Genomic DNA, 27,567 nt, shown 5'->3' on the forward strand with positions numbered 1-27,567 from the left:
CTGTTCTTAATGACATTGGCTGTATGTTTGGGGTCGTTGTCACCTGAGGATCACCAGTCGGTGTCCTGCTGCAGAAAACATTTGGAGCCAGTCAGACGGCTCCCTGATATCCTTTGGGATAGATAAGTGTCTTCATGTATTTCTCAGATTTGAGTACATATAGTTGTGTTCAAAATAATAGCAGTATGTTCAAAAACATGAGTTAAGCCCAAAATCTTTATAATAGTTTTTATTTCCATGCATTGGGAACGTTGCTCACTGTTTTCTAAATCAAAATATGCAGAGAAATATATAGAATTTTTAACAACTTTACAGTAAATATCAAAAAATAGCAGTGTCTGCATTTGTCTTTACATACTCAAAACATGTACTCCTTTTATTTAGGATTTAGCATTCCTGTCACTCACTAATCTAATATTTAGCTGTATAACCAGTTTTTTTTTATTTTTAAAACTGCTTCACCTCTGTGTTGCATAGAGTCAGACAATTTCTGGCCCCATCACCTGTTATTCCAGCCCAGGATGCTGTGACTACATCCACAATTTATTCGCTTTTGTTGGCTCTGCCTCAGAAATGGCGTTTTTTATGTCACCCTACAAGTGTTCTATTGGATTAAGGTTCGGGGATGGGGCTGGCCACTCCATAACCTCAATTTTGTTGGACTGGAACCAAGATTTTGCTTGTTTACTGATGTACTTAAAGTCGTAGTCTTGTTAACACTAGAACTACTGGACTCGTGACACCTATATAGAAATACATGGTGCAAAGTAGTCAAAATGACTACCTCAGTAGTTCTAGTGTTAAAACACCCATTTCAAGGACATTTCCTCTTCAGCGTAAAGCAACATGACCTCTTCAAGTATTTGGATATATGCAAACTGGTCCATGATCCCTTGTATGCAGTAATTGAGTCCGACACCATAGTAAGAGAAACATGTCGATATCATGATGCTTGCGCCACCATGCTTCACGGTCTTCAGAGTGTACTATGGCTTGAACTCAGAGTTTGGTGGTCATCTGACGAACTGTCTGCGGCCCTTAGGGGCGCTTTGCACATTACGACATAAGCAGGTGCGATTCGGTGGGGTCAAATCAAAAGTGACGCACTTCCGGCGTCGCTCTCGACATCGTAGTGTGTAAATCATTTTAACTACGATTACCGAGCGCAAAAGCGTCGGTATCGTATGATCGGTGTAGTGTCGGTCAGTTTCATTATTTTGGCTGCAGCGACGGTACGATGTTCCTCGTTCCTGCGGCAGCACACATCGCTGTGTATGAAGTTGCAGGAGCGAGGAACATCTCTTACCTGCGTTCCATCTGCAATGCGGAAGGAAAGAGGTGGGCGGGATGTTTACGTCCCGCTCATCTCCGCCCCTCCGCTTCTATTGGCCGTCTTCCGTGTGATGTCGCTGTGACGCCACACGACCCGCCCCCTTAGGAAGGAGGCGGGTCGCCGGCCAGAGCGACGTCGCAGGGCAGGTGAGTGCATGTGAAGCTGCCGTAGCGATAATATTCGCTACGGCAACTATCACAAGATATCGCAGCTGCGACAGGGGCGGGGACTATCACGCTCGGCATTGCAGCATCGGCTTGCGATGTCGTAGTGTGCAGCGGGCCCTTAGACCCAAAAAGAACAATTTTACTTTCATCAGTCCACATAATGTTTCTCCTTTTCTCTTTAGGCCAGTTGATGTGTTCTTTGGTAAATTGTATCCACATTAGTACGTCTTTTTCTTAACAGTGTGACTTTGCAGGGACTTCTTGCTAATAGATTAGCCTCACACAGGCATCTTATAGCTTTCACATCACTCACAGGTAACCCGAGATGTCTTTGATAATTCTGGAGCCGATCAATGGCTGAGCCTTTGCCATTCTGGCTATTCTTCCATCCATTCGAATGATTGTCTTCCGTTTTCTTCCATGTCTCTGTTTTTGCTTTCCATTTTAAAGTATTAGAGATCATTGCAGCTGAACAGCCGATCATTTTCTGCACTTCTTTAGAAGTTTTACAGTCTCCAATCAACTTTTTAATCAAAGTACGCTGTTCTTCTGAAAAATGTCTCAAACGACCCATATTTCTCAGGTTTTGAAGGAAAAATGCATGTACAACATGTGCTGGCTTCACCCTTAGATAAGTGCCACCTGATTCACACCTGTTTCTTCACAGAATGATTGACCACACTAATGTAACTCCTCACTGCTATTATTTTGAAACACCCCCCCCCCCTTTCAATTATTCAGTACACAGATTAAAAAAACCTGCAGATCATGAATGCCGAGCCTGGGGGTTTCTAAGAATCTACTGCACCAACTGATATGTGACATGTGGTAATATAATTTAGACCAAAAACAGTGAACAATCTGGTTAGTCATATTGGACTGCTATTATTTTGAACACTGTAGGAAATGCGCAAGACAGAGGAACATTGGAGCAGTGGTCAACCAAGAAAACTTAGAGCAGCAGATGAAAGTTACATCATTAATAAATTAAAAAATTACAACTACCGCGCTACCTGGCAGGGGTTAGTTGAGTACACTAGGTAGACAAATCTACATCAATTACCGTATTTTTCGGACCATAAGACGCACTTCCCCCCCCCCCAAATGTTGGGGGAAAGTGGGGTGTGCATCTTATGGTCTGAATATAGGGCTGCAGCCAGGAATAAGGGTGCTGCGGTGCAGCGGGTCATCGGCGGCACGAGCAGGCTGCAGCAGCGTCTGCCGTGACCACGTGGGCCCGCTCATTACATATGCACGCCCATCCTCCCGCCCATCATCTCTCAGCGCTGAAGCCGGCACTCACAGGTGGGCGGTGTGATGGGCGGGGGTGCCACATAATTAACAGCTGGCCCGCATGATCACCCCTGGCAACTACAGCCTGGAGTGATCATGTACGGCTGTATTCACTGCTCCCCGCGCATCATCATCAACGCGGATGGCAGTGAATAAGTACGGTATACTCACCGTTCCCCTGCAGCGTCGCGATGTCCTCCCGTTTGCCAGTCAGCTGATCTGTGTAGAGAGCGGTGAGCACAGCGATGACGTCATCGCTGTGCGCACCGCTAGTCACGCAGATCAGCTGATCAGCAGACAGGAGGACGAGCGGTGCTGCAGGGACGTGACCGGTGACGGCTCCACACAGATCAGTGGCACTGCTACCGGCACAGACAGGGGGAGGAGCAATGCTGCATGGAGCAAGGAAAGATAAGTATAAACATTTTTTTTGTGTGATACAGGATACAGGCCATATAGCAGGATGGGGCCATATAGCAGGATGAGGGTATATAGGGTATATAGCAGGATGGATGGGGCTATATAGCAGGATGGATGGGGTATATAGCAGGATGGATGGGGGTATATAGCAGGATGGATGGGGGTATATAGCAGGATAAGGGCATATCCCAGATGGCAGTATATATCAGGATGGGGGCATATAGCAGGATGGCAGTATATAGCAGGATGAGGGTATCTAGCTGGATGCCAGTATATAGCAGGGTAAGGGCATATACCAGGATGGGGTACATATACAAGGCAGGAGGATCAGTACCTTAGTAGAGAATTTGGGATCATTACCCCCATAATAGTGTAGGCAGCAGATCCTCGCCCCATAACAATGTGCCATGACCACATTTTTTGCTTAAAATTCTATTTTCCTATTTTCCTCCTCTAAAACCAGGGTGCGTCTTATGGTCCAGTGCGTCTTATGGTCCGAAAAATACGGTAATATGCTAGGGGTCAAAAATAAGATTGAATTAAATTAGAAAAGGAAACAAATGTAAAGTTGTTTGAAGTTTAAAATATATATTTATTTCATATAAATAAATTAAACAGGGGTTAAAAAGGTCAGGGAGTCCTGGCAGGATCCAGGTATCCTGAATGATGATGATGACCGGATCAATATAGGACCTGAAGGGTTAAAGGGAAGCTCCCCACCTTTTCTGATTTGGCAAATATGTCAAAAGGTATTACCTAAAGACCTATCCTTTATTCAGCAAGTACCCAACCAGTTACACAACTCCTTTATTCTGAGGCGCTAATGTCCCTGTAAGTTTTATTTGAAAGTTACATCATGTCTTAGGGTTTGAGCCGGTGACCTTCTACTTTGTGGTCTGATTCCCTTCCTGTTCAGCCACATCTTGGTCAATTCCTGGCCCAGTACTTCATTCTAATTTACCATCACATTTGCTTCTTTTCTTATGTTGTGCGGTGATCACCTGTTTTCTATTATTCATTGTCTCTTTCCAATCACATTCTGGGTGTTGCGTTATATACTCTCCATTTTCAGCATTTCATTGCCTATATTTATTTCCTATGTGGATTTCTTCTAAGGAGTTCCAACCCCATTGCTGTTTGGACAGAGATCAGGGTTGTACATTGCCTACAAGTAGTATTCAACCCCCTGCAGATTTAGCAGGTTTACACATTCGGAATTAACTTGGCATTGTGACATTTGGACTGTAGATCAGCCTGGAAGTGTGAAATGCACTGCAGCAAAAAAAGAATGTTATTTCTTTATTTTTTTTTTTACATTGTGAAAAGTTTATTCAGAGGGTCATTTATTATTCAACCCCTCAATCCACAAGAATTCTGTTTGGTTCCCCTAAAGTATTAAGAAGTATTTCAGGCACAAAGAACAATGAGCTTCACATGTTTGGATTAATTATCTCTTTTTCCAGCCTTTTCTGACTAATTAAGACCCTCCCCAAACTTGTGAACAGCACTCATACTTGGTCAACATGGGAAAGACAAAGGAGCATTCCAAGGCCATCAGAGACAAGATCGTGGAGGGTCACAAGGCTGGCAAGGGGTACAAAACCCTTTCCAAAGAGTTGGGCCTACCTGTCTCCACTGTTGGGAGCATCATCCGGAAGTTGAAGGCTTATGGAACTACTGTTAGCCTTCCACGGCCTGGACAGCCTTTGAATGTTTCCACCCGTGCCGAGGCCAGGCTTGTCCGAAGAGTCAAGGCTAACACAAGGACAACAAGGAAGAAGCTCCGGGAAGATCTCATGGCAGTGGGGACATTGGTTTCAGTCAATACCATAAGTAACATACTCCACCGCAATGGTCTCCGTTCCAGACGAGCCCGTAAGGTACCTTTACTTTCAAAGCGTCATGTCAAGGCTCGTCTACAGTTTGCTCATGATCACTTGGAGGACTCTGAGACAGACTGGTTCAAGGTTCTCTGGTCTGATGAGACCAAGATCGAGATCTTTGGTGCCAACCACACACGTGACGTTTGGAGACTGGATGGCACTGCATACGACCCCAAGAATACCATCCCTACAGTCAAGCATGGTGGTGGCAGTATCATGCTGTAGGGCTGTTTCTCAGCCAAGGGGCCTGGCCATCTGGTCCGCATCCATGGGAAGATGGATAGCACGGCCTACCTGGAGATTTTGGCCAAGAACCTCCGCTCCTCCATCAAGGATCTTAAGATGGGTCGTCATTTCATCTTCCAACAAGACAACGACCCAAAGCACACAGCCAAGAAAACCAAGGCCTGGTTCAAGAGGGAAAAAATCAAGGTGTTGCAGTGGCCTAGTCAGTCTCCTGACCTTAACCCAATTGAAAACTTGTGGAAGGAGCTCAAGATTAAAGTCCACATGAGACACCCAAAGAACTTAGATAACTTGGAGAAGATCTGCATGGAGGAGTGGGCCAAGATAACTCCAGAGACCTGTGCCGGCCTGATCAGGTCTTATAAAAGACGATTATTAGCTGTAATTGCAAACAAGGGTTATTCCACAAAATATTAAACCTAGGGGTTGAATAATAATTGACCCACACTTTTATGTTGAAAATGTATTAAAATTTAACTGAGCAACATAACTTGTTGGTTTGTAAGATTTATGCATCTGTTAATAAATCCTGCTCTTGTTTGAAGTTTGCAGGCCCTAACTTATTTGCATCTTATCAAACCTGCTAAATCTGCAGGGGGGTGAATACTACTTGTAGGCACTGTATTTGCTCTGTCTTCTATTTTACCTACACCGATCTTGTTTCCATTTGTTAGATTGTAGAAGATAACCCTTGCTAGCATTTATTGTTTCTCATTTCCACTCGTGCACATGGTTTGTTATCTCACTTTTGGGTTCTGTCTTTCTGTTTGCTTGAACTTTTTTTATTGATATTCATATTATGATTTAGAACATGCGGAAAGGTGATGGGAAGGAGAGAACGGTATACATCACCGCAGACCGTGCAAAAATTGGTAGCAATGTACCAGTTATATACAAAGATAGTATAAGGTCATATCCAAGCAGGGCAATAGTAACCCACAACTTTAAGAGAAGACAAACTCACAGAGATGGTATACCAGGGCAACTCTTAATGTAAGATATAATATACAAATAAACTAGAAACCTAGTATATATAAGAGAAGCCAGGAATGGTAGTATCTAACTTCTCAATGTGGAAAAATTATATCATATAGAATGCACCATATAAATATATATCTGTGTTTGTGGTGGAAATCAACTCCGCAGTAAAAAAGACACAAAGACCACACCATACAATTATGGTGAGAGTAAATAAGATAGTTCAATGAATGTATATAATTATATATATATATATATATACATATATATATATACACATACTCTCACATTGGGGTCAATGTGTATTTCATGCAGCAGCAGTAGAAGAAAAAACACCATATAAGTATATATCCGTGTTGATGGTGAGAATCAGTACCGCAGCAAAAAGACACAAGGACCGCAATATACAATGTAGTGAGAGTAAATAAAATGATTCAATATATATATATATATATCTATATATATATAATTGCCTTATTCTGTCTGTCTGTCTGTCATGCTCCGAAATTGTGTCCTTACGGTGACACAAAGCTGATTGGCCGCTGGGCTCGCCATGGCCCCGCCCCCCCACACGGATTGGCCTCTCGCCCCGGCTCTCTGCAGGCCCCGCCCCCCTCACGCAATGCACGCTCGCTCTGGCCCAACTGACACGGAGCCGCGACTCCCAGGTGAGTACACACATCACACTCACTCTCACACTCACTCTCACACTCACTCTCACACATCACAACATGCTGGGATATCGCTTGCTTCTACACCGGCTGCGTCAGGATCCCGGCAGCGCCAGACATAACCTTGCGATGCTGGGATCTTGACGGAGGCCGTGAAAGCTGGTAACCATTATACACATCGGGTAACTAAGGTCCCTTAGTTACCCGATGTGTATCATAGTTACCAGTGTACACCGGCTCACACTCACTTTCACACACACCTCACACACACATCACATCGCATCCACACATCAAGGTCCTGCAGCGGCGGAAAATACAGACACATAACAGCACACACACATAACAGCACACACATACACACACACACAAATCAGATCACACACACCTCACACACACCTCACATCGCATCCACATACTCACAACATCCTGGGATATCGCTTGCTTCTCGGCGGCGGTACTGTGCTGTTAGCTTCCAGGACCTGCGGGAGGATCACATGGCCAGAAGCATGTGATACCTCCGGATGTTGTGAGTATAAGCGCGTATGTGCGATATCGTCAGTGTCTGTGTGTGTGAGTGGATGCGATCGGGTGTGTGTGAGTGGATGCGATCGGGTGTGTGTGAGTGGATGCGATCGGGTGTGTGAGTGTCGGCAGAGGAGCACGGCGTGCTGGAGGAGGCTGGGAGCAGAGAGGCTGATCATGGGGAAGGCTGGGAGGAGAGAGGCTGATGCTGGGGGAGGCTGGGAGGGGGAGGCTGGGACGAGGGAGGCTGATGCTGGTGGAGGCTGATGCTTGGGGAGGCTGATGCTGGGGGAGGCTGGAAGGAGAGAGGCTAATGCTGGTGAAGGCTAATGCTGGTGGAGGCTGATGCTTGGGGAGGCTGATGCTGGGGGAGACTGGGAGGGGAAGGCTAATGCTGAGGGAGGCTGGGAGGAAGGAGGCTGGGAGGAGAGAGGCTGATCCTGGGGAAGGCTGGGAACGGGAGGCTGATGCTGAGGGAGGCTGGAAGGAGAGAGGCTGATGCTGGGGGAGGCTGGAAGGAGAGAGGCTGATGCTGGTGGAGGCTGATGCTTGGGGAGGCTGATGCTGGGGGAGACTGGGAGCGGAAGGCTGATGCTGAGGGAGGCTGGGAGGGGGAGGCTGGGAGGAAGGAGGCTGGGAGGAGAGAGGCTGATCCTGGGGAAGGCTGGGAAGGGGAGGCTGATGCTGGGGGAGGCTGGAAGGAGAGAGGCTGATGCTGGTGGAGGCTGATGCATGGGGAGGCTGATGCTGGGGGAGACTGGGAGCGGAAGGCTGATGCTGAGGGAGGCTGGGAGGGGGAGGCTGGGAGGAAGGAGGCTGGGAGGAAGGAGGCTGGGAGGAAGGAGGCTGGGAGGAGAGAGGCTGACCCTGGGGAAGGCTGGGAAGGGGAGGCTGATGCTGAGGGAAGCTGGAAGGAGAGAGGCTGATGCTGGGGGAGGCTGGAAGGAGAGAGGCTGAGGCTGGGAGGAGAGAGGCTGATGCTGGGGAAGGCTGATGCTGAGGGAGGCTGGGAGGGGAAAGCTGATGCTGGGGAAGGCTGAGAGGACGGAGGCTGGGAGGAGAGAGGCTGATCCTGGGGAAGGCTGGGAGAGGGAGGCTGATGCTGGAGGAGGCTGGAAGGAGAGAGGCTGATGCTGGCGGAGGCTGATGCTGGGGGAGGCTGGAAGGAGAGAGGCTGATGCTGGTGGAGGCTGATGCTTGGGGAGGCTGGGAGAGGGAGGCTGATGCTGAGGGAGGCTGGGAGAGGTAGGCTGAGAGAAGAGAGGCTGATACACACACACACACACACACACACCCACACCACACCACACCACACCACACACACACCACACCACACCACACCACACCACAAACAACTGCCCTACACAGACACCCACACACACAGACAACGCTGCACACACACAACACCCAACACACAAACACCGCGGCACACACAAATATACGCACATACCGCACAACACACACATTGCACAAAACATACCTCCCCCCAAAACACACCACACACACACAAACCGCGCAACACACACAACGCTACAGAAACACAGCGCTCCACAAACAACGCAACACACGCAACACACATACAACACCGCTCTCACCCCCCGCCACACCCAGACAACACCCAGAACATGTACAGCGCCTACACAAACACTTGGTAACTACACACAACAACATCTCTCTCTACATATATATATATATATATATATATATAACAAAAATCATACATGAACTACACAATACGTAAATTCTAGAATACCCGATGCGTAGAATCGGGCCACCTTCTAGTTATATATATATATATATATATATATATATATATATATATATATATATATATATATATATATATATATATATATATATATATATATATATATATATATATATACACACACACACACACACACATACACACTCTCACACTGCGGTCAATGTGTATTTCACGCAGCAGTGGTGAAAAACACCATATACGCATGATTAGACCAGAACAATTGTCCAAACATGACATTACCTAGGATATACAGGTAGCGGAGGGAATGCGCATTCCCTCCGCTACCTGTATATCCTAGGTAATGTCATGTTTGGACAATTGTTCTGGTCTAATCAATAACAAAAATATTTTCATCTTTTACATTTAAAAAAAATTACAAAACGTGTGGGCACCCTTGGAGATTTTTCTGCTCAGAAAACTGTGACCAAGGATTCAGACCTTAATCAGAAAGTTACGGTTATGGCTAGTTCACTATCATCGTTAGTAAAGGCCAGGTGATATACATTTCACAGCTTTATAAAAACCCAGCTTCCTCTAAACTTGTGGCAAAAATCAGCAGCCATGGGTTCTTCTAAGCAGCTACCAAATTTTTCATTACCTTAAAAACAATAATTTTATTGAACATTTATGCCTCAAAAACAGTACACACAATTTTTTTATTTTATGTTGATATACAGTACAGACCAAAAGTTTGGACACACCTTCTCATTCAAAGAGTTTTCTTTATTTTCAGGACTCTGAAAATTGTAGATTCATATTGAAGGCATCAAAACTATGAATTAAAACATGTGGAATGAAATACTTAAAAAAGTGTGAAACAACTGAAAATATGTCTTATATTCTAGGTTCTTCAAAAGTAGCCACCTTTTGCTTTGATTACTGCTTTGCACACTCTTGGCATTCTCTTGATGAGCTTCAAGACGTAGTCACTGGAAATGGTTTTCCAACAGTCTTGAAGGAATTCCCATAGATGCTTAGCACTTGTTGGCCCTTTTGCTTTCACTCTGCGGTCCAGCTCACCCCAAACCATCTCAATTGGGTTCAGGTTTGGTGATTGTGGAGACAAGGTCATCTGGTGTAGCACCCCATCACTCTCCTTCTTAGTCAAATAGTCCTTACACAGCCTGGAGGTGTGTTTGGAGTCATTGTCCTGTTGAAAAATAAATGATGGTCCAACTAAACGCAAACCGGATGGAATAGCATGCCGCTGCAAGATGCTGTGGTAGCCATGCTGGTTCTGTATGCCTTCAATTTTGAATAAATCCCCAACAGTGTCACCAGCAAAGCCTCCCCACACCATCACACCTCCTCCTCCAAGCTTCACGGTGGGAACCAGCCATGTAGAGTCCATCCGTTCACCTTTTCTATAAAGACACGGTGGTTGGATCTAAAGATCCCAAATTTGGACTCATCAGACCAAAGCACAGATTTCCACTAGTCTAATGTCCATTCCTTGTGTTCTTTAGCCCAAACAAGTCTCTTCTGCTTGTTGCCTGTCCTTAGCAGTGGTTTCCTAGCAGCTATTTTACCATAAAGGCCTGCTGCACAAAGTCTCCTCTTAACAGTTGTTCTAGAGATGACAAGGTGTGTCCAAACTTTTTGTCTGTACTGTAAGAAGATAAGGTGGGAATTGATATACTCCCTACTTTTACCCTTCCTGAATTACAGGGGTCGGCGTCCTAAAATTACGTGACGCCCCCGTTCCTCGTTGACCAATCTCTATGCTGACCCTCCTCTATCTATAAGTACCCAGTGCTCCTGTATAATAGTGGGTAAAGTGTATCACCAAAGAAGAGCCCACAAGAAAAGGTACATGCACTGTCATAGAGAGTACTATCGTCAGTGTTTCTCTGTCATTTAATAATGGGATGGTCCTAGTTGTAGTCAACTACCAATATCAGAAGAATATATCTGTATCAATAATTAAAAAGTTTTTTGCTGTATTTTAGTCCAGAGATCGCCCCTAGCATGTTAGAATGATGTATATAAGAGCCCACTGGTGGTGGCCGCAGCTTATAGTCGCCAAATCTGGTGACAGATTCCCTTTAACTTGCTTAACTGTTCACAATAACAGTAATTTTGACCAGGGGTTCCCAAACTTTTACATGCCATTGTAGCTATAGTCTTTAGGAAAACCTGGCAGTAAAGTATTCGCGCTCCATGTAGTGCCGCCATGGGGAGATTTAGGCTGTAATCCAGGAACACAGACGAACAGTGACACACTTCAATCATGAAAGTTTTCTTTTATTGATCCAGACTTATACAAACAGCAGCCACAGTGTTTGTGGAAACAGGAGGAGAGGGTACAGTCAGGAGCACTGAGCCGGATGACGGCTGTTTCGTACCGATCGGCGCTTCAACGGATCCACCTTAGAATTTATGCTGTAACTACAAGGTGGCATGCACCGTGTAACAGTACTTCACACAAAAAAACCCCAACAAAACATTATGCAATTTGTGTGTGAGCTGGTGTCGTGCTATTATTTTAGAGATGTGATTTTACTGTAAATAAAACAGCCAAGTTGCAGAAAAGTCACATGCTGTATGCAACCTGCATTGGCGTCTATGTTAAGTACGGTATGTTGTATGCAACGAGCGACAGAAAATGCAACCATTTGGAAACATTTGTGACTCAGTATGTTGGAGGTCACAACGCGGCAGCATAGGAAATTGTTACTGATGTCACTGTGATTTCAGTGTCGCACAACACGTCGCCAATTCACCCTAGCTTAAGCATTACACAGCGCTCATTCTCATGAATGGCTGAAGGTGTAAAGCAGGATGGACTTTCCAAAGCTACAGAAGCTCTTTACAACCACCATCTGCTCTGGCCAAGAGATGAAGATCCAGAAATCAGGTGTACTTTGAATTTGACTTGCAAACCTCCCTAAGAGCTTTATATGGCTCTCAAGGTAAGAAAGGTTAGGGACCACTGCACTAGTCACTAAGCTGCCAGTTTCAGACATCCATCTAATAAGTATAGGGGCCTGATGGCCGATCCTTTTGTTCAGTGGGGGGATTAGCCACCTCTCGAAGAGACTGACAGCAACTCTTATAGGGAAAACAGGGGCTCAGCTTAACACTCCCATGTCTGGGGTTGGAGCTGATGGCTGTCCGATCTCAGCTGACGGCTATGTAATGTGTACGAGGGCCTGTCATGAGGTAAGCTAGCTGTGGGTAACGGCATGGTTTGTACTCAGGGTTTGCATAGACAAATCCCATGCAGTAAAGTATCCCACATCCCCGCTCCACAAGCAGACACTACTGCCCATGTACCCGGCCTCAGCACCTCCAGCACTTCTGTACTATCCATGGTATTTTTATGAACACAAGGCAACACCGGCCTCATCAAGAAGTATACAGTTTTCTTCCAGCAGTAATGGAACATCGGCCTGGCTCTATTGGACATAAATCACCGTATTGTAGTGTAGGTAGACAGCCTCTTTTTAGTGATCTGAATCATTTGGCTGATGATAAAGAGACAAACGGTTCCCTATTAAATATGTGATCACCGCTAACAATATCTGTGGTAAAATCATTGGAGTCCAATGCGACCTAACCATTTTTCAGGCGGGGTGGGCGAGGCACCTGAATACCGCCATTTAACGCCCGAGTGACAGCCATCCAGAGACTATCAGTGGGGAGTGTGTTGCCCCCGGGAGGGTGCCGACTCTGGGCGGATCAATGGCGGGTGACCCATCACTACCATATTGCTATGTTGTAACTAAAGATAGTGAATGTGACCGTGATCACACTGCTGGATGTAACCATAAGGCACAAACATGGCACATGCAACCTCCAAATCCAGAAGCCCCAGGTCACCGTGCAGCCCTAGAAGCCACAGGCCACCGTGCAGCCACTGGCCATTGTGCAGCCCCAGAAGCCACAGGTCACCGTGCAGCCCCTGGAGCCACTGGCCATTGTGCAGCCCCAGAAGCCACAGGTCACCATGCAGCTCCTGAAGCCACTGGCCATCGTGCAGCCCCTGAAGCCACTGGCCATCGTGCAGCCCCTGAAGCCACTGCCCATCGTGCAGCCCCTGAAGCCACTGCCCATCGTGCAGCCCCTGCCCATCGTGCAGCCCCTGCCCATCGTGCAGCCCCTGAAGCCACTGGCCATCGTGCAGCCCCTGAAGCCACTGGCCATCGTGCAGCCCCTGAAGCCACTGGCCATCGTGCAGCCCCAGGTCACCGTGCAGCCCCAGAAGCCACAGTTCATCATGCAGCCCCAGGAATCCCAGGCCACCTTGCAGTCAAAGAAGCCACATGGCATTGTGCTGCCCCAGAAGCCACAGCCCCAGGATTCATAGACCACCGTGCAGCCCCAGAAAGCCCAGGCCACCGTGCAGCCTCATGCCATTGTGCAGCCATAGACGACCGTGTAGCCACAGGCCACTGTGCAGCCGCCGACCTGATGGAACTCCTCTTTCTTCTACCCCTCTAGCACCTCTCTCTCTAGCAGCTGCAGCAGCCATTTCTTGCTGGTAGCGCCCTCTTGTAGTTCGAGTGAAAATGCCTTCTCCCGTGCAGACGTATTAGCAGCACGGCCCCATCACATGCCTGTTCTGTTATAGGACTCTGGACCGCTATTATCGCCATCTAGTGGCCGGCTGTGTGTATAGCAGCGCCACAGCACACGTGTGGTAGCTTGTGTACGGAAGTGCGTCACGTGATGCAGGAAGTGGTAAGTAATCGGTGTAGGAAGTCAAGTCACACGTGTAGCTGCAGCACTGGAGGGAACATGTCCGCGGCGCTGATCAGGAAGGGCCTGGAGCTTCTGAGCTCCGATCCTAGCGGTGAGAAGTGTAGCGGAGGCGCTGACCTTGCAGGATGCATTTCCCGGCATGCCTTGCTACGTGATGTCGCCCTGTGATGACGTCAGCACTGCTGCTGGGCTTAGAAGGAAAGATCTCAGATTTCCCCCTTCTTCCAGACCTCTGTGTGCTGTCATGTAACCACACAGGGCTTGTATTTTGCTCAGTGATCTATTGTTGTCATTGGTGTGCAGAATGCTTTCATTGTGTGCGCTCTTTTCCTTCTTCGATTGCTTTGTGGTATTTCTACCCTTATTATATAACATAATATGGCAGAATACCAGTAATGTACTGTCTGTGATCGCCCGCTCCCCCTAGTGGTGTATGCAGGAGGATCAGTGCGGTCATTATGGTCATAACCTGCAGGTTGTTCTCGTCTCCTCTCTGACATTATGTTTCTGTATTTCTCAGACAATAACGTCTCGAAGTTCAAGAAGAAAAAAGGAGGTAAAAATCAACAGGCAACATTGAGTAGTCACAAGATAGGAATGAAGAAGCAGCGCAGGAGACTGAAGCAGCAAGGAGTGCCGCAGAACCAGAGGGCGTCCGCCAAGAACAGGGTGATCAGATCAGCAGTGGGTGAGAGTCCTGAGCCCGGCACCAACTGCACAGAATGGGACCCGCATTGTATATTTCTAGTCTGTAGTTTGCAGAGGAGGAAATGGAAATTGGATCTGATGAGTGAGCACTAAACATAGACACAAGATTCTCTACTAATCTCCTTTTGTTTGTGTGTTGTGAAACAAAATCTGTATAGAAACATAGAATGCACACACAGCGCTATATACCAGGAGGAAATCTATTGCTAGCCAATCAGCTGTGGACTAGTGGAAATTTTTCTATGCGTTTCTTCAATTAGTGGAGAGCTCAATGTTTGGCTTATTCTGACCAGTGATGAACATTGTTCTGTTTTTTTTTTTCTCTGTACAAAAGAAACCACTGACATGTAAATGAGGTGTTAGTGGCAGATCTTAGTCAGGTTAAACTGTCAGCAGTTTTGGAGCCTATAAGCTGCGGCCACCACCAGTGGGCTCATATATACAGCATGTTAGAATGCTGTATATAAGAGCCCAGGCCGCTGTGTAGAACGTAAAAATCACTTTATAATACTCACCTAAACGGTCGCTGCGGTGGAGTTGGGTCATATTGGCGTCTTCGGTGCCAGCATCTCCTCTTTCGCCCATCTTTGTCTTCCTGAAGCCTGTGTGCATGACACGTCCTACGCAGGCGCACTGCGCAGGACCTCAATGCTGGCGAGTGTGGATGACGTAGGAGACGTCATGCACCCCTGCTTCAGAAGAAGGACAACAAAGATGGCCAAAAGAGGCGGCACCAGAGAACGGAGACACCCATATGACCCATCTCCACCACAGCGACTTTTTAGGTAAGTATTATAAAGTGATTTTTATGTTCTACACAGCGGCCGGGCTCTTATATATAGCATGTTAGAATGCTGTATATAAGAGCCCGGTTGTGGTGGCCGCAGCTTATGGGCCCCAAATCTAGTGACAGGTTCCCTTTAAGCATCCGTGGATGTGCTGAGAAAACAAATTTGATCTGTGGAGGCCGCCTCTCACAACTTACAGGAGTTAAAGGCTCATCTGTTACTGTCTTGTTGCGAGACACCACAGGACGTCCTCGGTGGTCTGTGCAGGAGGAGAACCTACACCACATTTGACTGGTGGTTTTAATGTTAAGGCAGATCAGTCTATGTTGAGTGCAGTAAGAGAAACCTGTGGTCTAAAGGGCTTGTGCCATAAATTTCATTAATCACCTATCCACAGTCTGGATCCCAACATTCACCAAAGTGAAGGACCAGAGCTCCATGTTGCTCTTCATTACATGACTGCAGTGAGGAGTATGACTGGAGCAGTGGTCACAGATGTGCTCCACTGCTCCATGCAATGTCTATAGGACTGGAGAGCACAGTTGAGTGCTGTAGGTGCCTTTATTTAGTCTACCCCTAAGAAGTGAATTTCTTAAAAGGGAACCTGTCAGCAGGTTTTTGCTATGTAAGCTGAAGACAGCATGCTGCAATGGTTAATAAAGAAAGTCCTGTTTATTTGTTATCTTTGTTTACGCAGCAGGACCCTTATCATTGCTCAACACAAAGCTACATGCACAGCAGTCCAAAATGCCCACTCTTCTGATTGGCACCTCACTGTCAATGTACAATCTCTATAGAGAGCCTGGTGTGGCGGGTACAGCTCTCTCAGCTCTGCTACTTGACTAAAGCTAAAAATTTTGATTATACCAGAACTGCTGCAGCCAGTAACCTAAGTGATACATTGTTGGGATTCAGTCTCTCGTTGCCTACATCATGCAGCGCACAGATGAGGCAGCAAAAACCTGCTGACTGCCTTTAATCATCTCTTTTAATACTAAAGCCAGTAGCCCGGTCACAGTTCATGTTTCAGGAACTCCTACTCATAATCAGTTCTTTCTTTGTCGCTCCATTGGGAGACCCAGACAATTGGGTGTATAGCTATTGCCTCTGGAGGCCACACAAAGTATTACACTTAAAAGTGTAAGGCCCCTCCCCTTCTGGCTATACACCCCCAGTGGGATCACTGGCTCACCAGTTTTGTGCTTTGTGCGAAGGAGGCAACACATCCACGCATAGCTCCACTTTTTAGTCAGCAGCAGCTGCTGACTATGTCGGATGGAAGAAAAGAGGACACATATAGTGTCCCCAGCATGCTCCCTTCTCACCCCACTGTATGTCGGAGGTGTTTGTAAGGTTGAGGTACCCATTGCGGGTACGGCGGCAGGAGCCCACATGCTGATTCCTTCCCCATCCCTTTTTACAGGGCTCTGGGTGAAGTGGGATTTACCGGTCTCCAGGCACTGAGACCGTGCTCCATCTACAGCCCCTGGAGAAGATGCTGGATGGAGCGGAGTACATCAGGGACATGGCCCTGCTTCCTCAAGGTACTCTGTGTCCCCGTGCATTTGGCGCTCACACCGCAGCATGCTGGGTGTTGTAGTGCGCCGGGGGACATCAGCGCTGCGGCGCCTGTGCCATGGCCTCATTCAGCTTCGCTGAAGCAGGCTCACTTATGGGAACTGGTCGCGCCGGCCGCTGGGACTGCGGCGCGGCTGGCACTTGTAGTGCGCCGGGGACTTCAGCGCGGCCTGCGCTTTTACGGCGGCCGCGCTGATAACTAGAGTCCCCGGCTTTTGCGGCCTGCTTCCGTTCGTTCCCGCCCCCAGACCTGCCAGTCAGGAGAGGGGCGGGACGCTGGCCACTTCCAGGAATCGGTCGCGCCGGCCGCTGGCAGCGGCGCGGCTGGCACTTGTGGTGCGCCGGGGACTTCAGCGCGGCCCGCGCTTTTACGGCGGCCGCGCTGATAACTAGAGTCCCCGGCTTTTGCGGCCTGCTTCCGTTCGTTCCCGCCCCCAGACCTGCCAGTCAGGAGAGGGGCGGGACGCTGGCCACTTCTATGAATCGGTCGCGCCGGCCGCTGGAACTGCGGCGCGGCTGGCACTTGTGGTGCGCCGGGGACTTCAGCGCGGCCCGCGCTTTTACGGCGGCCGCGCTGTTAACTCGAGTCCCCGGCTTCTGGGCCTAGTCTCCCTTCGTTACCGCCCACAGCCCTGACAGTCAGGGTAGGGGCGTGACGCTGCATAGAGCAGCGCTGAGAGCTGGAGTATGTTTTGCATACTCCACCCCTCTCACTGTGTGCACTGTGAATCCGGATTCCCGCACTTTCTCAGGCACGCCCACGGCTTCCTTCTCTACAAGGACGCTGGCAGCCATTAGTGTCAGTTTCTGTACGATACAGAGACAAGTGTGGAAGACCCTGGCATTCTGATAGTCACACAATCGCTGTAACAGGCGTTAAGCAGCACCTGTGGTGCTAACCCCACTAGTGCAGAAGTGCACTTATAGATATGCTTGTACTATATACATTGCACTGTTTGGTCGCACGTTGTATATACCCTCCTGGATTATGCGGAGGAGTTATCAGCATATTCTCTGTGTAAAACAAAGGTGCAGAACCACATGTTTTTCTATACAGCTGGTACAGCATGTACGGCTATACGGCCGGCAGGTTACATAGACTCCCATTATATGCACTAATGGCCAGGGGATGAGGACGGTGTCTGCAGTATTTACTGACAGTTTTTCTGAGACTATGGCTATGATACTAGAAGCCTAGCAGTCCGGACATGTCTCTCACAATATGGGCACTGTTGAATCATTGATCCATGGCCCCCCTCAGTGTGAATAACTAACAGCTCCGGGAATGTCACACGCATCCCAGAGTCACGGCTCTGCACGGACGTCAGTCCCAGACAGCCTAAGTGGGCTCGCTATGAGCGGCCTCGGTTTCATCAGGGTCCTAACAGAAGGACTCGCTGTGTAATGAGGCGGAAGTAGCGGCTCAGGATTCTGATCCTGAGACCGCTCTCAATCTGGATACACCTGATTGTGACGCCATAGTAAATAATCTTATAGCGTCCATCTATAGAATGTGGGTTATTTCTCACAGCTCCTCCAGTGGAGGAGTCAGCTTCACGTATTTTTCTGGACCACTCTGCCTTCAGAGAGGCAGTCCAGGAACACCACGCTTATCCAGATATGCGCTTCTCCAAACGGCTTAGGATACACGTTATCCCTGTCCCCTGACTTGGTCAGGGACTGGACCCAGTGTCTCAAGCGGCATCCTCCAATCTCCAGGCTTGTAGCTAGATCCATAGTTGCAGTGGGAGATGGAACTGCAAACTCAAAGATGCCACTGACAGACAGATGGATCTCTGGTCGAAAGCCATCTATGAGGCTGTCGGCGTTGGCTCCGGCATTCTCTCCCTTGGGGCACTCCAAGCTATTTCAGCTTGTCTTACACAGATTGACACGGTTACACGTACATCTGTGCCGCAGGTGGCATCCTTAACCTCTCAAATGTCTGCATTTGTTTCTTACGCGATTCAGGTTGTCCTGGACTCTGCGAACCGTGCGGCGGTAGCCTCCGCTACTCCGTGTTTTTAAGCAGAGCCTGGTCTGCTCGTTAAGTGAATGGAAGGCAGATCTGCTTCCAAAAAAGGTTGCCTAACCAGTTGCCTTTTTCTGCTGACCGACTGTTTGGTGAGCGTTGGATGTAACCATTAAACAGTCCAGGGGTAAGGATTCATCCTTTCCTCAGCCCGGACACAACAAACCCCAACAGAGCAAGAGGCAGTCGGGGTTTTCGGCCTTTTCGAGGCTCGGGCAGGTCCCATTTTTCCTCGTCCAATGTGGACTCAAAAGGATCAGAGGAGCTAAGATTCTTAGCGGGCTCAGTCTCGCCCAAAAAAGCGACAGTCTGAAAACCCGCTTCCAAGGCGGCTTCCTCATGACTTGCGGCCTCGGTCGGTAGCAGGCTCTCCCGCCTTGGCGATATTTAGCTGCCATAGGTCAATGACCATTGAGTGTGAGACATTCTGTCTCACGGGTACAGGATAGAGCTCACTTCTCGTCCCCCAACTCGATTCTTCAGAATTTCTCCACCTCCCGGCCGGGCCGCTGCTCTTCTGCAAACAGGGTGCACTCTATAGGCAGAAAGAGTGATGACCCCCGTTCCTCTTCAGGAACAAGGTCACGGTTTACCCCAAATTCTTTGCGGTACCTATAACAACGGGCCGTTCCGTCCCGTTCTGGATCTAAAAATGCTCAGCAAGCTCGTGGACACCAGGCGGTTCCGGATGGAATCCCTCCGCCATGTCATCGCCTCAAGGTCCCAAGGATATTTCCTAGCATCGTTAGGCATCAAGGATGCTTATCCACACGTGCCGATTGATCCAGAGCACTAGCGTTTCTACGCTTCGTTATAGGAGACGAACACCTTCTGTTCGTAGCTCTACCTTCCGGCTAGCGACAGTCCAACTGGTCTTCGCCAAGGTCAGGGCAGCAGTAGTCACAGTCCTGCACTCTCAGGGTCACTCTGTGGTCCCGTATTTAGACGATCTACTTGTCAAGGCACTCTCTTAGGAAACATGCCAACACTGCCCGAACGTTGCGCTGGAGACTCTCTAGAGTTTTGGGTGGATCATCAACTTTTTAAAGTCAGATCCGACCCCGACCCTATCTATAACATATCTAGGCATAGAGTTTCTTACTCTCTCAGCGATAGTGAAGCTGCCGCTAGACAAACAGCATTCACTACGGGCTGCAAGCTCTTCTTTAAGAACCAGTCGCACACATTGAGACGCCTCATGCACTTCCTACGTAAGATGGTAGCAATGGAGGCAGTTCCTTTCGCGCAGTTTTACTGCGTCCACTACAATGGGACATTCTCCGCCAATGGGACAAGGAGTCGACGTCCCTCAACAGAGTCGTCGTTCTTTCTCAGGCGGCCAAGGAATCTCTACGGTGGTGGCTTCTTCTCACCTCTGGGTCAAAAAGAAGGTTCTTCCTATCCCCGTCCTGGGCGATAGTTACGACAGACGCGAGTCTATCAGGGTGGGGAGCAGTTTTTCTCCACTACAGCGCTCAGGGTACGTGGACTCAGCAAGAGTCCACTCTTCAGATCAATGTTCTTGAACACAGAGCAGTGTATCTTGCCCTACAAACCTTCCAACAGCGGCTGGAAAGCAAGCATATCCGACTTCAGTCGGACAGCTCCACAGCGGTGGCATACATCAACCACCAAGGAAGAACGCGCAACCGGCAAGCCTTCCAGGAAGTCCGGCAGGTTCTGATGTGGGTGGATGACACGGCATCCACCATATCCACAATTCACATCCCAAGTGTGGAAACTAGGAAGCTGACTTCCTAAGTCGCTGAGGTGTGGCCGAAAGAGTATGGTCTCCTCACCCGGACGGGTTTCAGGAGATCTGGCGCCGCTGACAGAGGCCGGACGTCGATCTAATGGCGTCACGGCACAACAACAATGTGCCAGCTTCATGGCACGGTTTCACAATCATCGAGCTCTGGCGGCAAACGCCTTAGTTCAGCATTGGTCGCAGTTCCAGCTCCCTTAGGTGCCACCTCTGGCATTGTTGCCCAGAGTACTGCGCTAGATCAAGACCGACTGCGGCCGCGCCATCCTCGTCGCTACAAATTGGCCGAGGATGTTGTGGTACTCGGTTCTGTGGTGCCTCACGGTAGGCTAACCGGGGGCACTACCAGACCAATCAGACTGGCTGTCTCAAGGGCCATTCTTCCATTTGAATTCTACGGCCCTCAACCGGATGGTGTGGCATTGAGTCCTGGAACCTAGTGTCGTCAGGATTACCTCTGGACGTGGTTGCCACCATGAGACAGGCTAGCATACCAACGTCCGCCAAGATTGACCACAGGACGTGGAAGATGTTCTTATCTCGGTGCTCGGCGCAGGGTGTTTCTCCCTGGCCGGTTGCATCGTCTATGTTTCCTTCCTTCCTGCAATCTAGGTAGGAAAATGGGTTGTCGCTCAGTTCCCTTTAGGGACAAGTCTCAGCGCTATCTGTATTTTTTCAGAAACGACGACTTCCTCAGGTACGCACGTTCCTACGGGGAGTTTGTCTTCTCAGCACTCCGTACAAGCGGCCGTTAGAGCCCTGAGATCTGAACAAGGTTCTAATTGCTCTCCAGATGCCGCCTTTCGAGCCTTTGAAGGATGTCTCCCTTCCCGTTTTTCACGGGAAGTGGCCTTCTAGTAACGGTCTCGTCTCTTAGGAGAGTTTCCGAGCTAGCAACGCTCTCATACAAACTCCCTTCCTGGTCCTTCACCAGGACAGGGTAGTTCTGCGTCCGGTTCCGGAATTTCTCCCTAAGGTGGTATCCCATTTTCATATCAATCAGGATATCACCTCACCTTCTTTGTGTCCTCGTCCAGTCCATCAATTTCAGAAAGATTTGCATCTGTTGGTTCTGGTGAGAGCACTCAGGTTCTACTTCCCGCATGGCGCTCCTGCGCCACCCGGATGCACTCTTTGTCCTTGTCGCTGGTCGGCGTAAACAGTCGCAAGCTTCCAGATCCACCCTTGCTCGGGGGATCGAGGAACCAATTCTTGAAACCTACAGTTCTACTGGGCTTCTGGTTCTCTCAAGGCCGAAGGCCCATTCTACCAGAGCCGTGGGTGCATCCTGGGCATTACGGCACCAGGCTACGGCTCAGCAGGTGTGTCAGGCACCCACCTGGTCGAGTCTACTTACTTTTACCAAGCATTATCAGATGCATACCTACGCTTCGGCAGACGCCAGCCTAGGTAGATAAGTCATTCAGGCGGCGGTTGGCCACCTGTAGGAGAGGGCCGTTTGACGGCCCTATCATGAGGTATTCTTTTACCCACCCAGGGATTGCTTTTGGACATCCCAATTGTCTGGGTCTCCCAATGGAGCGACAAAGAAGAAGGGAATTTTGTTTACTTACCGTAAATTCCTTTTCTTCTAGCTCCAATTGGGAGACCCAGCACCCGCCCTGTTTTCTCGGGGTTTTTCTGTTTTTTCGGGTACACATGTTGTTCATGTGGTATGGTTCAGTTCTCCGATGTTTCCTCGGATTGAATTGGTCTTTAAACCAGTTATTGGCTTTCCTCCTTCTTGCTTTGGCACTAAAACTGGTGAGCCAGTGATCCCACTGGGGGTGTATAGCCAGAAGGGGAGGGGCCTTACACTTTTAAGTGTAATACTTTGTGTGGCCTCCAGAGGCAATAGCTATACACCCAATTGTCTGGGTCTCCCAATTGGAGCTAGAAGAAAAGGAATTTACGGTAAGTAAACAAAATTCCCTTCTTCTGGGACATATCTGTCAGTCATATATTTTCCCTGCAGCTTTTAGATTCACCAGATCAAGGCTCGTGTTTGCACTTATAGAACAAATGAGACAAAGGATGTGTAAGATGTATTTGAACAGCGTGTGATGGATTCTTTTATTACAGAGGAGTACAAGAAGAGCACAGCACAGGATAATCTTGCACAGAACCTCAAGTACATGCTTGGATCACAAGCTGTTACCAGCAAAGTCTCGTGCAGCAAGGTGAGAGCATTGTAGAAAAGTATTTGTAGAATATATAGACATTATATACACTACTCACAAACAGTCAGGGATATTTGACTTTCGTGTGAAATTTATGGGAAACGTAAAAAGTTCAGGCTATTCAGGATATTTTATGATATTTTATGAGGAAAGTAGGTCATTTATGTAGAATCATGCAATGGTGATTTCCTCATCTCAAACAATTTATTGAAACAAAAATGGTGGGTGTAAACCCCCCCCCCTCCCCCACCAAGAACATTACATTACATCTGACGACGTCTCCTGCTGGTCACAAGTGGAGTTATTGTTTGCAGAGGCATGGCTTCCCACTCAGGTCATTGAGGTTCTGGGGTTCAGAGTTACGAGTACATTGCGACTCAGCCGATCCCATAGGTTTTCTATGGGATTCAGGTCTGCAAAAAGTGCAGTCGCTCCATTTGAGGTCCCCTGATCTACAGCAGCTGTTCCCTAACGATGACACGGATTGTCATCCATGAAAATGAAATTAGGCCTGTGTTCTTCATGCAGAAGCACAATGACTGGATTAATGATGTTATTCAAGTAGTAGGGGTCACTGTATCCCATTCACACAGTGTAGTGTAGGGCAGCTTTGTAATGACTAGACTCACCTGCCCACACTGTAACATAACCACCACCAAAGGCTCATCTGGTGACAACAGTGGCTGATGCACAGCGCTCTCCTTGACATCTCCAACATTGTTGGCAGCCATCATTTCCGCTCTGCATGAATTGACTTCAATCAGTAGACAGCACTGAGGCCACTGGTCACTCATCCAGCCTAGATGACACCTGTGCCTGGTGGAGTGGTCAGGATCAGGAATCCTTGCAGGTCATCTAGGACACAGACCACGCTGATGTAAATGGTGTTGACTGGTCTGATGTGACACTTGGGGTGCCTCTCATCTCCCTTAAATATACCTGGTATATACCGTATTTTTCGCTTTATAAGACGCACCTGATTATAAGACGCACCCCCAAATTTAATGAAGGAAAAGAGATTTTTTTTTTAATGTTAAATGGGGTCCGTCTTATAATGCCAGTGTCCGTCTAACAAATCATATAGGGTATATGTTCCTCATAGCCCCCCATCCTAAAATTAGCCCCCTCAATCTGGATATGGCCCCCTTATATTGAATATAGCCCCCTTGTGCTGGCACATGTCCCCCATTGATGGCACACGTCCCCTATTGCTGCCACATGTCTCCTATTGATGGCACACGTCTCCTACAGCTGGCACAGGTCTCCTTTGGATGGCACACGTGCCCCTGTGCTGCCCGTGGCCCTCTATGGATGGCACACGTCCCCCTGTGTTTGATATAGCCCCCATGCTGCTGCCCATAGTAAAATAAAAACTCTTTCCTTACCTTCTCCAGCCCTCTCTTCCTGGTGTCTCCCTACGTGATGCTGATCTCCTGCTCTTCCTGCTTCTTGGTGCCGGTCATGTGATCGGTACAGCAGAGTGACATCATCTCTGCGTGCTTGACCACAGCGGCAGCAGGGAGACCGGGGAGACACGCTGGAGGAGGTGAGTAAAGAGTTTTTTATTTTACTGTGGGCAGCAACATGGGGGCCATATCTAACACAGGGGGGGCATGTGCCATCAAAGGGGGCACAGGCAGATATAATATACGCTGCTCCCCCAGCCCATCACCGTGGTGCGGTTTCAACACCACGGTGATGGACAGCGGCAGTGCATATTATATGAGCGGGAGCAGGAGATCTCCCGCTGCCTCCTGCAGCCTCCACCAGCCTGCCTCAGCTTCCAGCACCGCTCCAGAGCTGCCCCCACCTCCCCTAGGCCCTGTAGTATATAATCCGTATATTCAGACTATAAGACGCACCCCCTACTTCCCCCAAAATTTGGGGCAACAAAAGTGCGTCTTATAAAGCAAAAAATACTGTATGTTTAATTACATTTATTTTTATAATATTTTTTTTACCTTTTTATACTGTAGAAAATATGAAAATAATTGTTATTTCCCCCTGACACTAGAGGGAGAAGCTGCTCACATCTACCTAGAGAAGTAATAGTAATGGAAGAAGCATTATGATTGCTGCACAGTTGGGCAGGCACAGCTGCCTGCAGTGATACATCACCATCTCCCTGCCCCTCCTGGCCGTGTACAAAATGGTGGAGCAGAGGCACAAAGGAGCAAGGGCATTAAAGAAAAATGACAAATTCCCTTTAAAGGGGTTGTCTGCTACTTTTACATTTATGGCTTATCCTTAGGATGGGTAATCAATGTTAGATCTGTCAGCTGTTCTCGGTGCCAATGGCGGCAGCAGACAGCTGGAAATGCTCAGTTCCGGAACTGCTCCGTCTTCTGATAGTAGCTGCGGCCGGGTACTGCACATCCGCCTCTTATTCAGATCAATAGGAGATCTTAAGGATAGGCCATCAATGTAAAAGCAGGGGACAACCCCTTTGAAGAGGTTTCCTGAGATCCAACAAGCCATGGCCATCAATATGTATTCACCAGCAGTTGAACAAACGGAGTTCCCACTAATCAGCAAAAAAAGGGCTGTGGCACTTATTGGTGCACTGAGTTCCCTTTACAATATATCCCACCACAGTGCCACTTTGCTCGGTGGCTGTGTCTGGTATTGCAATTAAGCCTTATTTTCTTAAAAACATTCCGTCAGCACAGAATGACTGTACAGAGTACAGGCACTCTGTGCATCAGGGCGGGACCAAATATTTAAGTGCACCTTCCACCTGCTTGTTCCCTCACCCCTCTATTTGATTGTCAGTTCTGGCTTCATGGAGAAGAGAGGAGATAAAGAAAAGAAGCAGGTGGGAAAGGGTGCTTCAATAGTTGGTCACGGTATGATGCACCAGTGCCTGTACTTGGTTTGATCAGACATTTTGTGCTGTCAGAGTCCCTTTAAATGCAATGTTGTTGCCTTAGGCTATGTTCACATTTCCATTGTTTAGGATCAGTCACAATCCGCCGCTCTGATAAACAACGCAATTCGTTTGGCGGATTCCGTTGTTTCCCATAGACTTGTATGAGTGGCGGATTATGATTGATGACCCTGCGTTGCATCAGTTGTTTACTAACTGATCGTCGGGCGGGAGGGACGCAGCATGCAATGTTTTTTGTTGCGGCAAAAAAACGCACCCCGCAGGATTCCGTTGGAATCAGTCAGAAGGCATAATGTAAGTCTATGGTGCAGGTATCCTGCGTCACACAACGGATTCCAGTGCAGGAATCCGTCACGTTTTACTGAGCATGCCCAGCAGAACGTCCGAAATCATGTAAAATCATTTCCTCTACCGCCACACCCCCCCTCCCCCCCCACGCAGGTTTTAAACTGAAATGATCTTCCGGCGGCTGGCTTTTCATTACGATCAGCTGATTGTTCTCTCTTTATCAACGGAATCTGCTTTCTCATTTTTTGTCACCCGTTGTACAACGCATCAGTCACAAGCGTTACGCCGTGCAGGTGACTGATGCAAAAAAACAGAAATGTGAACATAGCCTTACCTGACATGGTGCCATCCATATTTGTACAGCTGTGCTCTATTGAAGGGGAACAGATCCCTCAGCGCTCTGATTTTATAGCCCATCATTGCTATATGTTAGAAATTTCCTTTTTAAAATAATTTACAGCTTCTCATGTCAAAATGTAATATTGCTTCTGTCATGTCTTATCTATAATGCTCGGTGTACACGTGACTTTCTGCCAGGATTCAACCCGTCTTATTGTATAATACAGATCCTGACTCAGCACTCGGGACGGAAAGCAAGAGACCGACACGGAGAAGAGGAGAAAAAACTGCCAGAAAAGTCCATGTTTACAGACCAGGACTTCCAAAAGTTCCAGAAAGAATATTTTGGAACAAAATCGTAGACTCGCTGTCGCCCCATGGACTGATGATTTCCTTTGTTGTTTTGAGTCTTCTGCCTGGTTTCATCAACCTGGGAACACAGCGGAACGACTGGTGCAGAACAAAAAGTGGGGGAAATCTACAGATTGTCATTATAGAGAGAGACGAGGGACGAAGATTGGAAGAAAAGAGACAGGAGGTGGAATGGATTTATCATGGGGAATATTTTGTCAGTTTTGTACAGTACAATTCAAGAGGACAAGAGTTTTTTTAGGTGCAAAAAAAATACAAAAGTTTATTCAAACACACAGTGAGGATGAACATCCGGGACATCATTAAAACATATTAATAAAATATAGTGCACGGACAATCCCAATAAAGTAAATAATCAATAAATAATCAAACAACCTCAATCATGTTGGTTCATAATCATGTAGTCATGCACTGCGGGTCACGAAAGAAAATGCAAAGACTGCGTGTCAGGCAAACCATATTGAGTGCACAGATAAGCTACTGTAGTGTAAAATGGCATTTGGCACAGACACGCATGCAATGCCTAAGATTAGGGACAGGGTTGGATATCAAAAACATGACATGTAAATTGCTATAGAACGGCATGACCTGAGGCCAAATTATGGCCAAACTCGTATTGCATAAGAGCACATTACCCCCGGTCCC

At 47.9% G+C, this 27,567-nt stretch overlaps 1 protein-coding gene across 2 annotated transcripts; it reads left to right on the forward strand.

Moving 5' to 3' along the window:
- Positions 1-13,973: 13,973 nt before the first annotated feature.
- RPS19BP1 (ribosomal protein S19 binding protein 1) lies at positions 13,974-27,190 on the forward strand. 2 transcript variants are annotated; one of them, XM_075320870.1, is made up of 4 exons: positions 13,974-14,076; positions 14,506-14,673; positions 22,939-23,036; positions 26,778-27,190. In XM_075320870.1, the coding sequence occupies exons 1-4, from the start codon at positions 14,022-14,024 to the stop codon at positions 26,910-26,912; spliced, it is 456 nt and encodes a 151-aa protein (XP_075176985.1). In that variant the 5' UTR covers positions 13,974-14,021; the 3' UTR covers positions 26,913-27,190. The 2 variants fall into 2 exon arrangements, with proteins under 2 accessions (XP_075176985.1, XP_075176986.1); XM_075320871.1 differs by lacking the exon at positions 13,974-14,076 and adding an exon at positions 14,246-14,302.
- Positions 27,191-27,567: the final 377 nt, after the last annotated feature.

Source organism: Anomaloglossus baeobatrachus, chromosome 8 (genome assembly GCF_048569485.1).
Source record: "Anomaloglossus baeobatrachus isolate aAnoBae1 chromosome 8, aAnoBae1.hap1, whole genome shotgun sequence".
Lineage (NCBI taxonomy): Eukaryota > Metazoa > Chordata > Amphibia > Anura > Aromobatidae > Anomaloglossus > Anomaloglossus baeobatrachus.